This window comes from Mangifera indica, chromosome 20 (assembly GCF_011075055.1).
Source record: "Mangifera indica cultivar Alphonso chromosome 20, CATAS_Mindica_2.1, whole genome shotgun sequence".
Lineage (NCBI taxonomy): Eukaryota > Viridiplantae > Streptophyta > Magnoliopsida > Sapindales > Anacardiaceae > Mangifera > Mangifera indica.
In genome coordinates, this window is record NC_058156.1 from 7,469,952 (window position 1) to 7,493,689 (window position 23,738).

The following is a 23,738-nucleotide window of genomic DNA, read 5'->3' on the forward strand; positions in this document are numbered from 1 at the left end:
GAAATGAGTTCAGCTCTTATGAACTCAGGCTTGAGCTTTAGTTTGAGAGTTTAATATTGTTGAGTTCGAGTTTGAGGGGAGTTAGACTCATAAAGCTTGCAAGCGTATAAACATTGATTTAAATCAATTAAAACAACATTATTTTGATTAAGATATCAAAATAATATTGTTTTAGTGATTTTTTCCTCAATTATAGTATTGAGTTTGAGTTCAAAGTTTAACTTGGTTTTGAACTTGAGTGGAACTTGGGCGAAGCTCCTTTCAAGTGAATCAATATCAAAAAAATTTAAAAGGAGATAGATTGATTTGGATCCAGTTTTACAAACACCTATTCATTCTAAAATTGTGGCTAAGGATAATCATGGGTGACATCTAAATACATAAAAAATTAATAATTCAGAGTTAATATTTTAAAATGGTAGATTTGGCTCAGTGGTACAAATATTGATACTCCAGGGACAATTATTTCCAGGAAGCATAAAATATTCAAATAGGAGAGCCTAGTATAATAGAGACCCAACCTGGTCAAGAAGTTTTAGTTTTCCATTCTCTCAGTAAAAATATTTGTTGGATGAATTATGCTTTGTTAGAACATTCTTCGTCCAACGCCCCGTATCATAAGCTTTCTTAAAGGGTTTCTTCTTAGCAAGCCTTTTCTTTGGAATAACGATGGCAAGATCATTAAGGAATAAGGTGCACCAAACAAAGGCATGAAGAAGAGTTGACACATACCACAATCACCATTGTTGAGGACATGAAGGAAAGACTAAGTGCAAGACCCTTGCTTAAAACACAAGGAACCTGTTCTGCATACTTGATTGTTGCCACTGATGCTGTTGTCATGGGGAATGTATAAGGTCACCATGCCATTGAGAACCTGTGCAATGGTTAATCATACAATTAGCATAATGAATATGTGGAGATTTGAATTGCCATAAATTGATCAAAGAGTTTGATGAGCAATGTTATGCGTACTTGTTTTGAGTATACAAATTGGTATATACTTTATATATGTCATCAAATAATTGAATGTTACTTTATTTTTAATTTAAGGTCATCAATAATTTGATAACATATATCAAATATGTATCTATTTGTGTACTTAGTAGATATGCATAGTTTTATTATTAATAAAAAGTTTCTCACTTGAACCCTATGAAGAAGTTGGTACTTACAACCAATGAGATATATAGAAAAAGTGCGATGAAGAAGCAATTCCTTGACAACTCATCAAAACTCAATAGATAGTTTCCCAAGCAATGCTAGCAACCGGTGGGGCGACAATAAACATAGAATAGACATGGTGCAATTCTTTAAGTAGTGTTTCTCTTGTTGGCAATCTTTGATACAATTTCACAAACACCACAAGATAATGTGCAAAACCAATGGCCCATAAAAATTTTCCAACCTCCTTCCACCCAACTATAGCAGCTAAAATTGCCCAACAAAGTTGCCAACCACTAATAGATGAGAAGATGGGGTTAGCTACCTTACAGAGATGCCTTTTACCCCCAAAAAGCCACTGCCCATAAATCTTAAGTTCAAGGAAAAAATAGGGTGCCATGACAACATCCTAAATAGTGGGATACAAAGGCCCACGTGTTAGTAGAGGTGGTGCTCCAATAGCAAAGAACATGTACACAACCTATAAAGCAAAGAAGAAATTGACCCTTACTGGATGAAAGCATTCTTTTTCCACAACTTCAAAGCAGAATATGCATTTGAGTAAGTAGGTGATTGAAACAATCTTGAACACACCTGGTCGAAGAGTCAATAAAAACTTATTTAAGAAGAGAAAAAGAAAGTTGGAAGAAAGATAAAGAAGCAACAATGCATAATCTTACTTAGATTTACTTCAGTTAGTTACAAAGTACATTGGTTAAGTTATGTGTATAACTCTTAGTTACTTTACAAATCATGTGTGTTTTTGTATTGACAAATTACACTTTTACCCTTCTATGTTTCATAGCTATACTAATATCCCCCTCTTAAACTAAGCTATCTGAATTTTCTACTAAACAACTCCTCTGAGAACTTCTGTATGTTTCATGTCACTTGGTTGTTTTCAATCATACTTTTACTAGCTTTTAACTAAATCCCAGATGAATAATTTCTATAAACTTTAGTCTGCACTAAGTGATTGCATAATCATATACCAAACTGTACACCTCCAGGTTTCACTGCAACACTTTTACAAGTCATGCAAAATTTTGACTATACCAAAGATCCCAATCACCAATTATTTTAACACTAAACATCATGATCTAAATAGGATCTCAATCAGATTATCATCAATCACCACTAATACAACAAAGTTCTAACCACAGTAGAGAGTATCTAGAGCATCGCCACTAAACTCCATCAAATTACATCAAATTATCACCACAACAGAGAGTATACAGAGCATCAAATTATCACCACTTTATCATATTTATATAAACATTAGGTCAACTCCACTGTAACTGAACTAACACCAACCATTACCACTTCTAATACATAACACCATCACTAACATCACCACTAACAACACCACTAATTACCACACTACATTAGTACCAATATCATTACTAATTACAATGCATATCACTACTTGTCAAACCATCAAAATACCAAATCATCAGAAAATTAATAAAAATATCCAGTACTAACTTAGATCATCCTACCTTTCAGATATCCAGTACTGAATCAAATCATCCTAGCTTTCAGATACTCATTTTAATGGATGAAAACTCTTCAAGACTATATAGATTTAAAACACTTCTTAGTGTGATAAGCTATCTAACTGCCAAAGGTTTAGTCAAGACATTTGCCTTTTGGTGCTTAGTTGGCATATACTAAATAACCAACTTCTTTCTAGTGATTTGTTGTCTAATGTAATGACCATCAATGTCTATGTGTTTAGTCTTGGAATGGTACATTAGATTGGATTCCAAAGAGCTTGCATTTTATTTATCATACCATATTACAGGTGGAGCAAAAAAAGTCAACCCTAGCTCACCAAATAAACGCTTCACCTAGGCTATTTCAATAGCAATTTATGACAAAACCTTATATTTTGCTTCAGTTGAGGATAGAGCCATAACCTTATGTTTTTTTAGAACTCTATTGTATAAGACTTACACCCAGAAAAATATAATATCTAGTTATTGATTTTCTATCATGAAGACTACCAACCCCCGTCAGCATTAGAGAAATAATTTAACTGTAGAAAGTATCTTGGTGTAAACTGCAATTCAAAGGTCAAAGTACCTTTTATATATCTAAGTACTCTTTTGCATGCTTGACAATGAGTGATGGATGGTTTTCGTACAAACTGGCTGAGCTTGTGAACTAAAAAGGCTATATCAGGTTTAGATAGTGTTAAGTATTAGAATGCTTTTACAACACTCTTGTATAGTGAAGGGTCTTCAAATACAACAATAGTTTAGTGCCAATAGCAAATAGTGTGGCATCAATCATCTTTGCTTTCACTAGCAAATCTTGAGCATACTTGCTTTGATTTAAGTGTAGACCAATTATTATTCTTATGACTTCAAATCCTAATAAGTAATGCAAGGAACCCAAAAACTTAAGAGCAAAATTCTAATTCAGATGTTGAATTAATGAATTAATTAGTACCATATTATTCCTAGTGAGTAATATGACATCTATATACACCAATTCATAGATTAGTTTTACCATCTTTGCTATATAAGAAGAGACTTGTATCCATAACTGCACTTAGAAAACCCCTAGGCAAGCAAAGATGACTTCAATTTATCAAACCAGACCTTAAAGGCTTGTTTCAGGCTATAAAAGGTTTTATTAAGTTTGTAGACCAGTTTGTAGTCACTGCATTCAGTTGAGAAGCCCTTTGGTTGCTGCATGTAGACTTGCTCATCTAAATCTCTATTTAGAAAAGCACTGTTGATGTCTGTCTACTGTATATCCCAACCAAAATAACTATCAGGCTTAAAATAATTCTTATGGTTACAACTTTAACAACAAGGTTGAATGTCTCAAAGTAGTCCACTTTAGCAATTTGTTAGAAGCCTTTGGCTACTAATCTGACTTTATACCTTTGTAAACTACCATCTAAATTGTATTTTGTTCTAAACACCTACTTACAACTAACCAAATGCACCTTAGGTTTATAAGGTACCAAAGTCCAAGTATTATTGGACAAAAAAACATCAAACTCAACTTTCATTGTAACCTTTCACTTAGGATTTGATAAGGCTTTAGTAAAAGAAATTGGTTCTAAAAAAATAGCTGACTCAATGTTAGATATCTTGGTTAAGGAAAAGATTGTAGGATTGAAAAAGTTAGGGCTAGCATAATTAAGTAGATAAAGGGTATCTGTTTTAGTTCTAGTTAGCATGGGATGATGGTGTTTAGTTAAAGGCATTTGGGTATCTGGTGAAGCTATAGAAAGAGGTTGTTAAGGATTTGATATATTAATAGGTTCAGGTGAATTATACACAGGTGATAAGGAAAGTTGTATATTAGAAAACTGATTGTAATTGATTGATGGTGAATAAGGATTGTGAGAAGAAGATTGTTTGAAGTACACAGTACAAAATCAGATGTAGTTTGTAATTCATGTTGATTGTAAAAATGATTCAGAATTAGGCACCAAAGATACTATATTAGGATAAACTAAACTAAGGTTGAGAGAACTAGAATAACGCACATGAGAAGATGACTAGAAATTATGTATAGGTATTTGTCATCTTCTTGTATCAAGAATATACATAGATTTAGATTGTGCACATGTTTTAAAACTAGCAAATTGTAAAAAATTAAGATCATTTATGAAAGGAAAATATGTTTCAAGAAAATTAAGAGCTAGAACAATATAAAGTCTGTCATATGAATCAAGACACTTATAGCCCTTATGTGATAGACTATAACCTAAAAATACATATTTTCTATGAGGAGAGAACTTGTGTGATTTATAAGATCTGAGATAGGGATAAACTGTACAACTAAAGACTTTTAATTTGGAATAGTCAGGTTGCTTGTTAAATAGCCTATGAAATGTAGTGTCAAACTTAAGAACTGAGGATGACAACTTGTTTATTAGGTAAACCGAAGTCTAAAAAGCATGCCACCAGAATATAAGAGGAAGACCAACCTGTGCTAGTGAAGTTAGCTTTGTCTCAACAGTGTGTTTGTGCTTTCTTTCTGATTTATCATTTTGTTGATGAGTGTGAGGGCAAGGATGCCTAAATGCAATGCCTAGATTATTAAGCAACCCCCCCTCCCCAATTTGATTGAAATCATTTAATCTTGGTTTCAAATTGCCTTTCAAACTAGTTTGCAAAAAGTCTCAAATACTGACTTGGTTTTTTATTTATTTTTTAAGGGGAAATTCCACATATATATACTGAAATCATCAATAAAATGCACATAATATTTATAGCATTCATGTATACTAATTGAAGAAGATCCTTCATAGATCAGAATAAATCAATTCAAAGGGTTTGCTAATTCTTGAAGCAGACTAAGGAAAAGTGGTCTATTTTAGTTTTCCTAATTGACAAGTATGACAAAAAGAGACAATGCAATCTAATTTAAAATCAGAATAAATGGATTTGAGCACTTGCATTAAAAACTTTGCTATGTGGATAACCTAATTTACTATGCCACATATCAACATCATTTTTAGAAACAACAAAAAACTTGATTTTTTTAGTTTTTTTATCAACAGGTAAAAATGTATAGGTTTGCACAAAATGTAACATTTTAAAGTCAACAAATTTTCTTACTATTAGCACAAACTAAATCATTTTTAGCAAGAGCTTCAAGGGTATGCTTAACAATAAAATTGTGCACAACAGGTAAAATAGTAAAAAAATTTGAGGAGAAAAGATTTGAAAGGACTAGGTTGACCTTGGAGCAGGATTGAAAAACTTTGTAAGAAGGAATGCTAAGTTGATATAGGCCATCTTTAAGGTATCCTTCTAGCAATATTGTCTAAGTGATTTTGTCCTTAACAAGATACTTTTCAGCATGAAATTCAACTACAACATGATTATCTTGTTTGATTTTAGAAATGCTAACTAGATTTTTAATTATATGTGGAACACAAAGCATATTTTTAAAGTAAATATCTTTGGAATGAAATTGGATAGGGACAAAAACATTACTAACATGAGTTATGTTCAAGGACTCATCATTACCAACTTGAAAATGAACATTACCTTTGTAATTGAATGTTGTATGAAGCTAAAAAACATCAGGGGTGACATGGTCAATAACACTTGAATCTATGTACCATGAGTGATTTTACGTTATAGCTAGTATAGTTATTTGAGTAGAAATGGTTGGTTGTGCAATATTTTGAGTGAAGTAGACTTAAGAAATAGGAGCTGGTGTTAGGGTTTGACTTTGGGTGTTGGCTGGCATGTAGTAAGTGTTGGGTTATGATAACAAATGTGGTGTTAAATTATTTTTCTATGGAAAATGAGAGAAAGATGTAAAAGCTTTAGAGTGGTGAGAGCCAATAAAGTACGAAGAATTGGAGTTAGAATTGAAATATGGTTAAAATAAATGAAATTACAGTCTTTATTCTAGAGCCAGTAGAAAAATATTGGGTGAGAATTGTGGGCCAGCGTAGAATTAAGGTACAATGGTGGGTTGTTATAAGTAATGTTAAACCTGTAATAACAATATACAATAACATGTCTAGTTTTGTTGCAAACTACTTTCCTCTTTTTAGAGTCTCTATCTCTATCTCTTCCTCCATTGATGGTAGGAGAATAGCCATAGTGGTAATAGGTTTGATGAGTGGGAAAATTCTATGACTTAGGTTGATAATTAGACCCAATCTATCCTTGAGATATCATTGTAGGATCAGTGTAATATTGTCCATAAGCAAGGTTTGCAAGGTTCATAAAATGTTGACTAAGTATTAGTAACTTGTGTGTTTGGTTTGACAAGGCTAGCTGCATTAGTTGATGCATTGTGAAATTCTAAAGCTATTCTAAAACTTAAAGAACTATTTGTTTTTCCTAATCTTAGCTCATGTTTCTGTAATATATACAACACATTTTGTAGATCAAAAGTCTCAAAACTAGACTCTATTCTGATAATCAAGCTGGGTATAACAATATCGTACTTAAGCCTAAGACCATTTAAGATATGATTAAAAAGCTCAAAATCTGTGACAGAATGACCTCCTAACTCTAAAGCTTCAATAAAATTTTTCATCTTTAAAACATAACCCTTAATTGTAAGGTTTTTTTTCTTGGTATTTTGTAATAGATTTTTAACATGCAATATGTGTGTTCTTGAAGAACTGATAAACTCATTTTCTAACCAAATTTAAATTTCAGAAGCAAAATGATATTTAGCAATAACAGAAAAAATTTCCTCGAAAATAGAACCAACAACCAATAAATTAGTGTCATATCTATCTTTTTCCAAAGAACAAACTCAAGGTTTACATTGTTTACCAGCATAGTAGAGGAACTAGGATCATCAATCCTTACATGAACAAATGACATAGTTGAGGTAGTACACTAATTAGATTTTCCTTTAGATCGTGATTTGCTACATTGGACAACACTTGTGACTTCCAAAATGAATAATTTGATCTTGACAACTTCGGTGAAATTGTCTGCAAAATAGATGACAAAGTAGGCAACGAAGAAAAGGTCTTCTGTAAACTAGTGTTTGTGAATATTCTTGTTGAATCACCATTTCTCTTCAAAATGAAGGGTGAATCTAAGGGTGGCATTTGATGAATTTCCATCATTGACATTTGTATGATGGCTCTGATGCCATGAAACATTCATGAAGACACTAGATCCAAGAGTTAAAGAAAATCGATTCAAGAAAAGGAAGAAAAAAGTTGGAAGAAAGAAAAAAAAAACGATTGTGCATAATCTTGCTTACATTTACTTCGGTTAGTAATAAAATATATTGGTTGAGTTGTGTATATAACTCTTAGTTACTTTACAAATCATGTGTGTTTTTGTATTGATAAATTACATTTTTGCCCTTCTTATGTTTCCTAGCTATACTAATAATGATGAAGACTGATAAAAGAATAGTAATTGCTAATAAACACAAGACAAGGTTGATGTAAGGATGAATGTGCAAAATTTTGGTTGCTAAACTTGTGGCAAGACCAACCAAAGAATAGCTTGGTTATTGAGACAAAGATAAATACCAAAACAACCAATTAAGAAGTAAAGAAGAAAAGGCCATGTCTCATCTTTCGACAAAAGAATGTCCTCTTAGTCCTGCAAAATTTAGTTACAAGAATATGAACATGCAAATTTGAAAGGCATATTGGGCCTTTTGAATTTGGAAAGTGACTTAAACCAATCTTATTTAAACACCTATTACATTATCTACTTTTCATTTTTATTCACATCATAGGATATAGTAATTCCAAATGTAGTAATTACATATTTCAAAACACTCTATCAAGTGCTTACCCAAGACACTTGCTATATAAGGGGTGACCCATTTAAATTTGGGTATGACTTTTTTTCACTTAACCTGAAATATGGTCTAGCTCTTTTTAGTTAGTTTATATGGTCTACCTGGATTTGAATCCAAGTGCTTGAATTTTTTTTATTCAACTCACAATAGTAAAATGAGTCAAATCAATAGACTTTTAAAGTAAGAGTATGAATTTATATCTTTAATAATGAAGTTTTGATATGTTTTGGGTTACAATTGTTAAAATGATTTAAGTCAATCAAATATGCATGCCTACTATCTTATATACCATTTCATTTTGATTTTTTTTTTCAATATTGGACTTATATATGATGAGGTCATATTTAGATCATATTTTATATTCTCATGTACTTAGTTTTTATTAGTTTTCGGTATATTTTACTCTAAATATTACCCTAATTTTGTTATATTCCACTTTGTAGATGAGACATGTAGGCTTACTTAAAAATGAGAACTTCCAGGAAGAATTAGCGTTCCTAAGGTGGAACAAGTGTTGTAAGTTAAATCTTCAATTCAAAGTAGAATGATTAACGGATAAAGGAACAATGGTGTTCCTAATGGAACTATATTGATTAATTCCAAAATGGGCATTCTTAGCTTTAACTTCAAATTAAGTTAGAATGATAAACAACCTTTGGAATGACCATTGGGATGACCATGACTTAAATCTAGAATATGCGTTTCATAACTAGAACATTTGTTTCATTACTAATATAAATTTTCTAGTTTCACAAATTTTAAGGGTGAATGAGCGAGATGTAAGAAATTTTACTAATTTTATTTGTCTCATTTTTTAAGATATTAAAAATTCTATGACTTAGGCTGATAGTTAGATCTAATATGTCCTTGAGATATCATTGCAAGATCAGTGTAATATTGTCCATAAGCAAGGTTTGCAAGGTTCATAGAATGTTGACTATGTTATTCACCAGAATGAGTATTAGTAACTTGTGTGTTTGGTTTGACAAGGCTAGCTGTATTGATTGATGCATTGTGAAATTCCAAAATTGCTCTAAAACTTAAAGAACTATTTGTTTTTCCTAATTTTAGTTCATGTTTATGTAATATATACAACAAATTTTGTAGATCAAGAGTCTCAGAACTAGACTTTATTCTGGTAATCAAGCTGGGTATAACAACATCATACTTAAGCACTAGGCCATCTAAGATATGATTAATAAGCTTAAGATCTATGACAAAATGACCTCCTAACTCTAAAGCTTCAACAAAACTTTTTATCTTTAAAACATAACCCTTAATTGTAAGGTTTTCTTTCTTGGTATTTTGTAGTAGATTTTTAACATGCAACATGCATATTCTTAGAGAACTGCCAAACTTCTTTTCTAACGAAATCCAAATTTTAGAAGCAGAATGACATTTAGCAATAATAGAAAAAATTCCTCAAAAATGGAACCAAACAACCAACAAATTAGCATTTTATATATCTTTTTCCAAAGAACAAACTCAGGGTTTACATTGTTTACCAGCATAGTAAAGGAACTAGTATCATTAGTCCTCACATAAACAAATGACACAGGTTGAGGAAGCACACCAATTAGATGTTCCTCTAGATTGTGATTTGCTACATTGGACAACACTTGTGACTTCCAAAACGAATAATTTGATCTTGACAACTTTAGTGAAATTGTCTACAAAATAGATGACGAAGGAGGCAACAAAGAAGAGGTCTTCTGCAAACTAGGGTTTGTGAACATTGTTGTTGAATCACCACTTCTCTTCAAAATGAAGGGTGAATCAAAGGGTGACACTTGACAAATTTCCATCATTGACGTTTGTATGATGGCTCTAATGCCATAAAACACTAAGGACACTAGATCAAAAAGTTGAAGAAAACTAATTCAAGAAAAGGAAGAAGAAAATTGGAAGAAAGATAAAGAAGTGACAGTGCATAATTTTGCTTGGATTTACTTCGATTAGTAACAAAATACATTGGTTGAATTGTGTATATAATTTTTGGTTACTTTACAAATCACATGTGTTTTTGTATTGACAAATTACATTTTTGCCCTTCTTATGTTTCCTAGCTATACTAACAGTGATAAAGACTAATAAAAGAACAGTAATTGCTAATAGACACACGACAAGGCTGATATAAGGAGGAATGTGCAAAAATTTAGTTGTTGAACTTGTGGCAGGACCACACCAAAGAATAGCTTGGTTGTTGAGACCAAGATGAATATCAAAGCAATCAATCGAGAAACGAAGAAAAAAGGGCCATGTTTCATCTTTCGGCAAAAGAATGTCCTCGTAGTCCTACAAAATTTAGTTACAAGAATATGAACATGCAAATTTGAAAGGCTTATTGGGCCTTTTGAATTTGGAAAATGACTTAGCCCAATCTAATTTAGACACCTATTACAATATATACTTTTCATTTTTATTCACATCATGGGATTTAGGAATTCCAAATATATCAAGACACCCTATCAATTGTTTAACCAAAACACTTGCTATACAAGGGGTGACCGATTTAAATTTGGGTATGACTTTTTTTTATCTTAACCTGAAACACGGTCTAGCTCTCTTTAGTTAGTTTATGGGTATACTTGTATTTGAATCAAGGGCTTGAATTTTTTTCAAATCAATATACTTTGATACCTTATTAGAAAAAAATTTAGGCCCTTCTAAAGTAGGAGTATGAATTTATATCTGTAATAATTATAAGTTATGATATGTTTCGGGTTACAATTGTTAAAGTGATTTAAGTCAATCAAATATGCATGCCTATTATTATATATACCATTACATTTTTATTTTTTTTTCCAATGTTGGACTTATATATGATGAGGTCATATTTATACCATATTTTGTATTCTCATGTACTTAGTTTTTATTAGTTTTCGGTCTATTTTACTCTAAATATTACCCTAATTTTGTTATATTCCATTTTGTAGATAAGACATGTAGGCTTAGTTAAAAATGAAAACTTCAAGGAAGAATTAGCGTTCCTAAGGTAGAACAAGTGTTGTAAGTTGAATCTTCAATTCAAAACAGAATGATTAACATATAGAGAAACAATGGTGTTCCTAATGGAACTATATTGATTAATTCCAAAATGGGCATCCTAGCTTTAACTTCAAATTAAAGTCGAATGATAAACAACCTTTGGAATGACCACTGGGATGACCATGACTTAAATCTAGGATGGGTGTTCCATAACTAGAACACTTGTTTCATCATTGATATAAATTTTCTAGTTTCACATATTTTAAGGGTAAATGAGCAAAATGTAGGAAATTTTATTTATTTTATTTGTCTCATTTTTTTAAGATCTTTAAAGTTGGGATTTGAAAAGAATCAAAAGAGACTCGATTTGTTCGTTAGTCATTTTTCTTCTTTTCATTCTTAGTTTTTTTTTTTTTTCAATATATTCTCAAGTCAATTATGCTTGTAATTTTTAACTAGTTTCGAATTAATTTCCTTATACTAAGAACACTTAATGACCGAAGCTATGTCAATATAATTTGAACTTTTTTTCTTGTGTGATATTTTTTGTAATACTTGTAGATGTTTGGTTATCACATGCATGATTATATATATCTAGTTTTGAGATTAAGAAGAGATAAACTAGGATAGAAATCATTTTTTTTTTTTTTGGTATGACTTTTAATAATAAGGTAACTCAGAAGTTTCATTGTAAGCTAAAAATTTCATAAATCAGAATATGAATAATTTAATTTTACTTTCATAGAGATACAAAGAGTAATTAAATAAAATTAGACTTGTTATAATCTAGAGATATTAGAAAATTTCAATTCAATTGTATAAAATTCACAATTTACACTGCATAACTAGGTTTGTACATGTGTCTTAGTTACTTATAACCATCATTTACATTTGATTTAATTGTTGTTTGAATTAGTCTATTTTGTTAGTCAATCCAATCCTCAAATTTTAATAGATTTGAATTAAGATAGGTAATTCAATAATTTCGTTAGCTAGTAGTTTTTTCTCGTGGGATTTATATTTGGATTTGTTCCACTATATTACTTGATGGGAGCTAATACACTTAGCATTTTAAATAGTCATGTTTTTGGCTGGGGACTAATTCTTTATCTATTAGAATTTCGTTACTTGTCTTTAGATTAAACCAATTTTTTAAGTATTTATATCTTTTATTTTCCATCTTGTAGGTTTATTGTGAAGTAGTTCATGACATGACACGCATTGACCACAACGAACTTGCAGCCACTGATTATTAGATTGAGCGTACTTTAAGACAAGCACTAAGAGAGCATAGACAACCAACACCTTTTCAAATTCACATACTGGATATGGCAGAAGAGATGACTGGAAATGCATGCTATTTACACGACTATGTAGTGCCTTTGATCTATGGGACTAGGACAAGCATCACAAGGCCGATTATCCAAGCCTGTAATACGAATGATCCAACAAAGTGTACAATTTTATGGACTGCCAAACAATGATCCAAATGCACATATCGTAACTTTTTCGAGATATCTGACACTTTGTGGAAAATGGTGTTATTGATGATGTCATTCATCAACGACTTTTTCCCTTCTCCCTTAAGGGTAAAGCCAAGGTTTGGTTGCCATTGAATCTATAACAATGGTAAAATGATTTCTAAGAAAAATTTTTCCCACCATGTAAGACTACGAAGACCTTGTAATGACATCACCAACTTCATGTAGTTAGATATGGAATCCTTATACGAGGCTTGGGAGAGATTCAAGGAATTATTGAGGAAATGATGGCATCATGGGTTACTCATTTGGCTATAGATGCAATCATTTAATAATGGTTTATTTCTTCTAACTGATCAATGATTGATGCAGTTGCAGGTGAAACCCTTATGAACAAGTCACCAGAGGTGATCTATCAGTTGCTAGAAGAGATGACTTCCAACAATTACCAATGGCAGTAAGATAAAATGCCAGTAACAAAGGTTCATGAATATATGATAAGGACATATTTCCATCTTTATTGGCACAAATACATGCTCTAAACTAAAAAATAGATTCTATGACTCTGTCGGCCATGCCGATATAAGCTCATTATGAACTTGGTGGTGGAGGCTACTAGAGGATTGAGTGTCAACAAGGTAATACCTTTGCCCAAATCAATTTCGCATTAAAATGTTTAAATTTCAGGTAATCCTAGCAAATAACCTTTTCGCCCTCAAATACATCCTTGGGTGGAGGAATCACCCCAACTTCTCATGAAGCTATAACAACAATGAGGAGAGACCACCATTAGGATTTAATCAACAACATCAAGAGAAGAAGTTTAGCCTAGAGAAGGTGATTGCCAAGTTCATAGCTATCATCGAAACAAGGATACAAAATCAGGATGCCAATATCCAATACATGTACTCAAATTGGACAACTCACCAACATCATCTTTAAGTGATCATAAGGTGTGTTTCCCAATACCATAGAAAAAATCCTAAGGCACAATGCAATGTTATTCCATTGATTGAGAGCACACCACAATCCATGCCTCACAGTTAGTATGTATGAGACCAATTAAATGTTTTACATGTTTCCTAAGTTTTTAGGGTGTAGAGCCATGAGGGATTTGATCTCATAATACACGTGAGCCTAGTGTTCCTATAATGCATATGTGGGACCTTGATCTCCTACATTTCAGAAGTTTTATAACACTCACAAAAAAAATATGTTTTCTGATGAAAATTTTTAAAGGTACGCTTTTTAATAAGATTGTTATGAGAGGCATTTGTGAGCTTCTTCATACATGCACTTACAATAGGACACAACCCCAATTGTGGTGTTATGACAATCAAATACTTTTGTGTGTATAAAAAAGACGAGTATATAATTATATTTCTCATGTGGCCAAGTTACTAAATTCATGCCTTAACCTAGTCTAATAGACACAATCAAGTTTTCATAAAGAAATGTTTTCACCAAAGTTTTTAAGTGAGTTTTATATGCATTATATTACATGTCATCTAAGTTTTGGGTCTATAGATGTGCCCTAGATGACATAGTACAAAAATTAAAGAATGTAAGTTTTAGGTGTGAAAAGGTACTAACAAAAAAGAAGCGTAGGACCTAATATCTTTTACTGATTCAGTAATTATCATTCATCCATTCTTTTAATATATTATAGGTAATAGGTGATGATAGTGGCTACATAGAGACGAATCAACAAAGGACATGCATGAGAAGCATATATTATGTCTATGTTTATATTTATGATATATGTTTTGTGCCATGAGACCTATGTTATGCCATGATTTATATTTTTACTACACACACTGTGACTGTTTAAATATTGTCAAACAATTTTTTGTACACTTTTCACATTTATGATTTTTATAATATAAGGTTATTTTAGAGATTTTATGTTGATAATTCTACAAGTTTTTATATTTAAGTTTCAATCATGCACAAGTCCTCAAATAAAATAAGTGACATCTCTTTTTGGAGGATAATATTTCTAGAGAATAATGTTACAATTAACCTACAAATCTTATCGTAAGTTAGAAGTTTCACAAATCATAATGCATTTTGTATAATCTAACTTTCATAAAAGCATAGAAAGTTATTAAATTAAAATAGACTCCTTATAACCTAAAGATAAGGTAAAGAATACATTAGAATATTTTACCGTTGTATATTCAATTTATCTGTCTAATTGTGTAAAAATAAAAATTTACACTGCATAGCTAGATTTGTACATGTACCTTAGCTACCTATAGTAAAATCATTATTTACATTTGATTTAGTTGTTTTAAGAATTAGTCTATTTTATTAGTTAATAATTTAATCCAATCCTCGTTTTAATTAAACGGAGTTCCATAATTGAATACTTAGACATATTGCTGGACCCATCAAATTTATAACGCTCTAAAAATTTAAACAACTTTCAACTCTAATTAGTTCAAAGTGACTTCATGTCCATGAATAATGTATCCATCGTCTCAGTTATTTTCTTTTACATATGTTGATTATGATATTCTAATCATATACCATATTATGTATCAAATCCCTCTCTTCTTCACCACCCGTCTCTTACTTTCTTCAAATCTTATCTTCACATATTTTTTATTGCCAACTTTAATTCTTTATTGATTTCATTTATTTATTTATTCTTTCAGCTTGGACTTTTGATTTCGGCCATTTTATAAAAGCCAAATCCAACTTTCCAACGTGCATACACTTCTGATTTACAGAGGTGAACGAAGAAATGTCCACCTGTCTCTTCGTACACCTCTGTAAATCAAATCCCCCTCTTCTCCACCGCACGTCTTCCTAAAAGCTTTATTTATATCTTGTGGCGGCCAAAAAAGGAGATTTCCAGTTCCGACGGCCAAGAAAGAAAAATGAATCGGAAAATATGATACCAAAACATTTTCCCCCCACCCAAGGTTTACTCTAATGACATTTTTGAATTAATTTGATTTTTGTTTGAGAAATAGGGAAGGAAAGAACCAATATATGAGGTCAATTTTGTTATTGTATGAAAAAAAAAAAGGTGAATCGATAATTTACAATTAAACAGATAGAAAACACAATCAAAATAGGATAACAAATAAGTATTTAAATTTTTTAAAATTAACAGAACTAAACCTGGGTGGAAATAACTCTACGGGTGTACATAATTAAGTTCAAACCGTAAAATCGAACTAAATCTCTTAAAAGTTACAGTTTGGTTTTATTTGGTATGTAAAATACTCTGGTTTAGGTTAAAAAAATTTTAAACAGTTTTTTTCAGTTTAAGTTACCGTTTAGACAATTTTCAAAACAAACTAAACTATGAACCTTATTTTTTTAAAATACATATATATAACTATGTTTAAAAAAAATTCCAATAAGCAATTATGTGTGCAATTTGTTTTTTCATATTTATTTTATCATTTTCTTTACATATATATTATATATATTTCATATTTATTTTACACGTATATATTATGTTTTAGAAAATTAACTTGGTTAATTTTATTAAATGATATATATATTTGATAATGAATTATTTTAAAATTTTAAACTATGAGAGTCGAACTATGTATTATATTGTATAATATGCATTTTAAAAAATAAAATAATAAAATATTATAACTAATACATCATTATTTTAAAAAAGATCACAAACACCCTTAACATTTAAAAATTTTTTTATATACACCCCTACTACACTATCATTTTGTCTAAAAAAATGTACTGATCTATATCAGTAATATGTATTGTATTGTAAGATATATATTGTATCATATGATATGTTTACTGTATAGTATTAATTCAAAATACCTTATGATATGTATTGTTTTCTATCTGTATCATATCATATGATACAATCGTATATTATAGAATATTGATAACTATGGTTCAAATCGTAATCTAAATTAGACTAAACCATATTTTTTCAATTTGGTTTAAAAATTTTTTAAACTGTTTTTTTTAGTTTGGGGTAAAAAATCTTTTAAACTATATCAAATTGGATTGTACACACCCCTAAATAAGTCTTTTGAAAAAAAAAAAAAAACTCTTTTAAGGATTAGGATTAGGGAATGAGATGTCCTATTAGAATTTGGTCTAGAGCTAGTTAAGCGATAAATTCACTTTTCCTAGCCCGAGTCATTCAACACAAACAATTACATCATAAAAGAAACAATAAGACTAATGTTCTAATCTTGTCGCCGTTCGTCAATAATTCTCATCCTTAATCGATATGAACTTCAGGCTTTTAGTTCCTCTTTGGTTTAGAGTCACTATACTATTTCTCTTCAACCTAACCTCTTATGAGAACTAGGAAAACCCTGAACAATTTCTGATATGTAGGATCCTATTAAAGCAAGCACAGAGCATATTTCTGAGTCAAAATAATTAAAGTAGATAAGTATCATGACATAGGGTCATTCTGCTAAAAATGAAAGTATACTCAAGTGAGAAAGAGAACATTTTGGTAGGTTGAATAGGTTCAATACCTTCTCTGGGAAGGGAAGGCTCTTTAAATAGAAAAACAAGCCTAGCGAATACAGTCTAGTGACGTCATTATAAACTTAATGATACAACTTTTAAGGACAAACAACACAATAATACAACAATGGCAATAATAATACAGACTTTCACATGGACTAGTACAATTATAGCATTAAAACTACACTAAAGCTAACCACGGTAAGGCTGAAAAATAAAGCTAGTATGTTGAGTGGATATTTGTTAGCTTTGTTGGCGTGTCTAGTACCTAAAGTGAGATAGGTGATGAGGCATTGGATCCTCCGTCATGAGTGTTATATTCTTCATGATACCGGTGTATTTGTGCTTGCATGTGAGCTGATTCAAAATTAAATTGGGAATTCAAAGAGTATGGATTTGGGAGTCTTGAAAGAAGTTGTACATCTGTGGAGTGTGTGGGGGCTCTTGTGTGCAGAAAGTTGGAATACTGGAATCTTCAACAACGTAAAGATAATGTTGACCCTGTTGACTGGATGATCCAGGAGATACCCATGAAGAGTTTTTCTTCTTTTTGGGCATTACGTCTTCATCCTTATTAGTTTGGAAAACCTTTTCCTTAAGTCGCTATTGCATGTCGATTTTTTCAAAAAATTTGTTCTTTGCAATGATGATACCTTGATTGTACTCTGATGGGTAACTCTTCCATGGTGCATCATCTTTTGGGGCTGACCAAACTTGTGCAGGAATAATAACATTAATTTCTGAAATTCTTCTTTCAAAACCTCTATATTCCTGGAAGTAGGTAGATTTGGACTTCTGAAGACTATAGGAAAGGTGAGCATAGCGTTGCACATTTGTTTCAAACAAAATCTTGCAATGATATCGGAGAACTTGGGCTTTTTTGATTAAAAAAAAAACATAACTGAGTATTGTGAATTTTGAACCCTTCAAAAAGACTAATGTTTCAACTAGCATTGGAAAAAAGTATTGATCCACCATGAAAGTGGATAGAACAAACACTTGGAAAGAAAGTAATTTTGGCAAATATGGTCCTATTTCTACCTTTTTGAGCCAATTGATCATATTCGGAATCGAAAATTCTATAGCAATGGTGTATTTGGACAATAGGTATCATAAAAAACCTTAAAATATTCCAGGTGAACTCTCTGTGGACATTTGTAAGTGAGAATAGGGTTAAGGGAAATTAAGATGAACTCCTAATTCTCCTAGAGTATGGACCATGTTTCTTTAATGATCTTTTTTACAATACTGGAGCATGAGGTGATGAAAGGTATCAGTTTCATTGTGGGGAAGTTTATGATAAAGGGCTGAAAATCTAGAGGTAATTCTGATGTTGATGGTGGTAGAGGTTGGTAGAGAGGAAGAAAACTTGGAACAGAAGTCATCATGAAAATAATTGGGAATGAGGATGTGATTATTATTGGTTTTAGGATGGTATTTATAAAGGCTTTTGAGGATTTGGTAAGGAAGTTAGGAATTACATTATTGCGTCCTTTGATGTGTTGAACTTTGAATTAGTATTGAGACCATTGACTCCACTTGATTAATTGAGAATTAGGTTGACTCTTAGATTTTGATTCTAACGTTTTTGGGAACACTGTCATATTTATTTTACTTCCTTTCCAAGTGTTTCTACAATGGTTCCATCCACTTCCATGGTGGATCAGTAGCTTTTTTCAATGCCAGTTGGAACATCAGTCTTTTCAAATGGCTCCAAATTCACAATATTCAATTCTTTTTTTTATTAGAACAGTCCAAGTTCTCAGGTATCATTGCAAGGTTCTATTTGAAACAAATGTGCAACGCTATGCTCATTCCCTGTAGTCTTCAGAAGGTCAGATCTACTTCCTTCCAAAAATATAGAGATTTTGAAAGAAAAATTTCAGAAGTTAATGCTATTAACCCTGCACACGTTTGGCTGGCCCTAAAAGGTGATGCGCCATGGGAAAGTTACCTACCTACCAGAGTACAGTTAAGGAATCATCATTGCAAAGAACAAATTTTTTGAAAAAATCAACATGCAACGGCGACCCAAGGAAAAGGTTTTCCAAATAATAAGGATGAAGAAATAATGCCCAAAAGAAGATAAGCTCCCCATAGTTATCTCATGGATCATCCAATCAGCAAGCTCAAGATTATCCTTACACTGTTGAAAATTTTAGCTTTCTGCACACAAGAGCCCCCACAAACTCCACAGATGTACAACTTCTTTCAAGAGTCCAAGATCCCGTACTCTTTGCATCCTCAATTTGATTCTGAATCAGCTCACATGCAAACACAGATAGACGGGTATTATGAAGACATGGCTCTCCTGACAGAGGATCCAACGCCTCATCACCTATCTCATTTTATGTATTGGACACACCAACAAAGCTGACAGATATCTATTCAGCATACTAGCTTTATATTCCAACCTTATCAAGGTTGTCTTTAGCCCAGTTTTAATGCTATAATTGTACAAGTCCCTGTGAAAGTCTATATTATCATTGCCCTTGTTGTATTATTGTGTTGCTTGTCCTTAAAGTCCGTATCATTAAGTTTGTAATGACGTCACTAGATTGTATTCGCTAGGTTTGTATTTCTATTTAAGGAGTCTTCCTTTCCCAGAGAAGGCATCGAATGAAATCCTATTCCCTCCACCAAAATTTTCTCTTTCTCACTTGAGTAAGTAAACTTTCATTTTCGGCAGAATGACCCTATGTCATAATACTGGTCTACTTTAATTACTCGGACTCAAAAGTACGTTATGGGTTTGCGTTAACAGGATCTTGCACATTAAAAATTGTTCATGGTTGTCCTAGTTCTCATAAGAGGTCAGGTTGAAGAGAAACAGTAGAACAACTCTAGACCAAAGAAGAACCAAAAGCCTTAAGTTTGAGTGATTTGAATAGGCGTCTTGTTCATACCTGGTCTTATCGTCCATTCCTATTCTCCCAGACATACCTTGGCTTTATCCCACACTTGGATTGAATTGGCGAACGCGCTTGAAAAACCCAAAAAATCCACCAACCAATGTATTGCATCCAAACCACTTCATGCATCATTCTTTAATCCTTGGTCTTTGGGTGGGTTTTGGATTTTAATTATTAATATTTTATTGTTGTTTTGCTTTGTCGTGATCCCAAAACCCAACACTCGAGAGTCTACATTCACGACTTGAGGAGAGCTTACTATAGGAGAGAACCCCCGGTAGAATTATTGGGTTTGAGGGTCTTGGGTGAAACATGATTTAATCCAAGTGTTGATGAGTTGCCTAGTATCTATTTGTGTTTTTCTTCCTTTCCCCCTTTTTCTCTTGGTGATCTTTCATTTTAATAGTAGTCAGGAAATAGGTTACAAAGATATAATTAATTTAAGCATTAATTTCTTAAACGGAAGCAATAATATAAGACTACACGCAGGGGAAAGTAAAAGAGAGAATTTATTCTATACAATCAAATCCCATTTTTTTAAGCCAACCTTCTTCTTCCCTCGCATTAATGAAAATAGAAAGAACAAAGCTTTAAAGAACGGAATAAAGCAAAAAGGATTTATAAAGCATTATCTACTTAGCATCAATGAGTTGTGGCTGTAGATCTCTTCTTTGCCTCACTGTAAAGCACCACACCCATGATTGTTACAGCAAATCCAGTAATCCCCATTACTGTCACAGGATTTCTAAAAATCAAGACTGAAACAACGGCCGCAACAGCCCCCTTGGCATTGCCGAGTACCTGCAAAGTTAATGCACTTGTATGCTTCGTCACCAAGAAATTAGTCAAATTCACCAGATAAGCCACCGTAGCATTGCCAATCAACAAGAAAACAATATAAGGATCTCTTCTAGCTTTCTCCAATGTAATGGAAGCCACATTCCCTTCTATATAGAGAGTAAATGGAAGTAGGATCATAACAGCCATGGGTGCCATATAAAGTAACAAATTCATTGAATGCAACTTCTCGGCCTCTGATGTTAACAAAATCCCTTGAACCACAGATTTCAAGGCCCGCCCAGCTGTGGATCCAACACAAACCAAAAACCCGAATAAATGGAACAGGGGTTCACTGTTACTAGCCAGAACAATACCAAACACAACAGGCATCAAAGCGCAATAAACCTCCGCGGTTTCCTTCTTGCAAGTAATCAAAAATGCAAAAATTGCAGTGAAAAACGGCGTCGTTGCACCAATTGCTTGATTAAACGAAACAGGAATGTACCTAAGCGAAGTATTGCCGCACACAACAGAGAAACAAAAAATGGCACTCAATGCAAAGATTTTCAGAAACTGTTTTCTAGATAAAATATGCTGCAGGGGCACCAGCTCAACAATGTTGATTGCCACATAACTATAAATAGCACAAGCCATCATATGAATCGTCGTAAGAAAGATTGGGTAACGGAAACCGTAGAAGCTGAGTAAGTACTTGTTGAGAAGCAGCACACTGATGTTTGAAAAATACCATGATGCGATAATCAGAGCCGTTAAAACAGTCGGAGATATGAACGAAAACGATCCAACGTTGCTGTTCCGTACATCACCTGGTGGAGTTGCCGGCATATCCAAGAGTTGATAATCCACCGTCGAATCGGTTAATCTCGGGTTGCTCATTCTCCGTGTTGCCCATGTCTGTGCCTCGACCATTGATCAAGGGCAAATTTGGAATTTCGCAGTTTAAAAATTTCCACTTTAAGACCAGAAGAAAAACCAGAGAGAGAAAAAGCCTGTTGGAGCTTAAATCAGAAAGTGGAAGTAGAAAAAGGAGTGGTGAGGAGAAGGGTGTGTTCACGAAGGAAGATGGATCTGATCTAACAGCGGATAATTAGCTTTGATTCGGGAGAGAGAAAGAAGAGCGTCCGATGGAAAACATTAGTTTGAAATGAGTTTCTATGAGTTCGAGGAGTGTCGGTTGGTGCCTGTGCTCTGACTACTATGGTTTGTCTTAATGTTTGACTGAGTGTATTTAAGTTTATATTTTATGAATGTGGCGATTCAATGTGGAAGGAATTTATCTTTAATTTAAAAAATAAAAAAGGGAAAAGGACTATTTCCCACCCAAATTTTAGACAATTCTTAAATTCACACCCACGGGAGATGAAAAACTCCAACTTCCATCTATAGCCAAACTTCTATTAATTTTTTCAGGTAAAAGTTTATTACTCCTGGCCCCCCCTCCAAATTTTAAAAACTAAATTTGACTTTTACTCAAAATTTTTAAACTTTGAAAAGTAACATTTTCACCTCTAAACCTAAGGTTTTTATATTTTTTAAAACTCAGCTACACCCGTAACTTTCAAAAATAGCAGTTTCATCCCCCATTCTTCAACTTCATCTTCTGACGTCATCTTTGGCGTTGTCTCCAATCTCCTTCTCCTAGTGTGACAGCGGTGGATGCGATGAAGAGATCTTCATCTCCTCGATGCGACAAAGAGACAAAGATTTCTTCGCCGCATCGCCCAGACAATGAAGGTCGACGTTTCGTCGTCCTTCGTCACTCTTCGTGTCATCCAAACGTGACGACGAAGGATCATGAAGCATCATCCTTTGTCTATTCTTTCAAATCTAGACGACATTTCATTCTCTAGATCTAGGCGATGAAGGGTTGTCCTTTGTAATCGAAAATAGGAGATCGGTGGAATGCGTTAGTCGTCAGTGGTGGCCGGAGAAGGAAGCAAACCCTAATGGTGAAATCTAAACTTTTTAAACTTTGAGGATGGGTTGAGGTGTTAGTTTTTAAAATCTGGGGAGGAAAAATGATAAAATTTTAAAATTTATAAGTAAAATGACAATTTTACCCCTGTCTCTAACTAAAATTTTGGACAACAGTTTGACCATAGGTGAGAGTTGAGGTTTTTCATCTCTCATGGGTGTAGGTTTTAGAATAGCCTAAAATTTGGGTGGGAAATAGTCTTTTCCCAATAAAAAATAAAAAAAGGTCAAATGACTTTTTTTCATTCAAATTTTAATGCATTTTTAAAATCATATTTGTGAGGTTTGAAAACTTAAAATCTTATTCATATATTAACTATCATTAAATTTTGTTGTTAAAGACAAGAGTAAAGTAATTATTTTACTAATAATATTAAAAAAATAAAAGTCATTATATTTTCTTCTTAAATTTTAAAAACTAACTTCACCTTTATCTAAAATTTTTTAACTTTCAAAAATAACATTTTTCCTTTCAAAACTTAGAGTTTATTTTTTTTTCCCTCTCTAGCCACCGATAACGACACTTCAGCACTTTACCTCTGCTAATGACAAGCAACTAGGATGATGAAGCCTTTGTCATCTTCTTGTCTGATTCATCTTGACGATGGTTGTCTGGATCTGAATGATGACAAAGACCTCGTCTTCATCGTCATTAAGATGAATCAAA

The 23,738-nt window shown here is 32.5% G+C and overlaps 2 protein-coding genes and 1 non-coding gene across 3 annotated transcripts; all 3 read right to left on the bottom strand.

Moving 5' to 3' along the window:
* Positions 1 to 551: 551 nt before the first annotated feature.
* On the bottom strand, positions 552 to 11,608 carry LOC123204284 (guard cell S-type anion channel SLAC1). The gene is given in 8 exon segments (XM_044620895.1): positions 552 to 732; positions 734 to 877; positions 1,147 to 1,240; positions 1,243 to 1,440; positions 1,443 to 1,479; positions 1,481 to 1,747; positions 10,513 to 10,731; positions 11,582 to 11,608. Coding segments are annotated over 8 exon segments (1,167 nt in total).
* A 1,493-nt stretch (positions 11,609 to 13,101) lies between these two features.
* On the bottom strand, positions 13,102 to 13,207 carry LOC123204972. Its single transcript, XR_006499658.1, has one exon. It is a non-coding gene; the product is annotated as a small nucleolar RNA R71 (small nucleolar RNA).
* Positions 13,208 to 20,787: 7,580 nt separating this feature from the next.
* LOC123204084 (probable sugar phosphate/phosphate translocator At1g12500) lies at positions 20,788 to 22,320 on the bottom strand. The gene has a single exon (XM_044620629.1). It carries the CDS (start codon positions 22,004 to 22,006, stop codon positions 20,939 to 20,941), a length of 1,068 nt encoding a protein of 355 aa, XP_044476564.1. The 5' UTR covers positions 22,007 to 22,320; the 3' UTR covers positions 20,788 to 20,938.
* Between the last annotated feature and the right edge of the window lie 1,418 nt (positions 22,321 to 23,738).

Coding starts and splice junctions, on each gene's coding strand:
- LOC123204084 (XM_044620629.1), bottom strand. CDS start 22,006: ATGGTCGAGGCACAGACATGGGCAACACGGAGAATGAGCAACCCGAGA.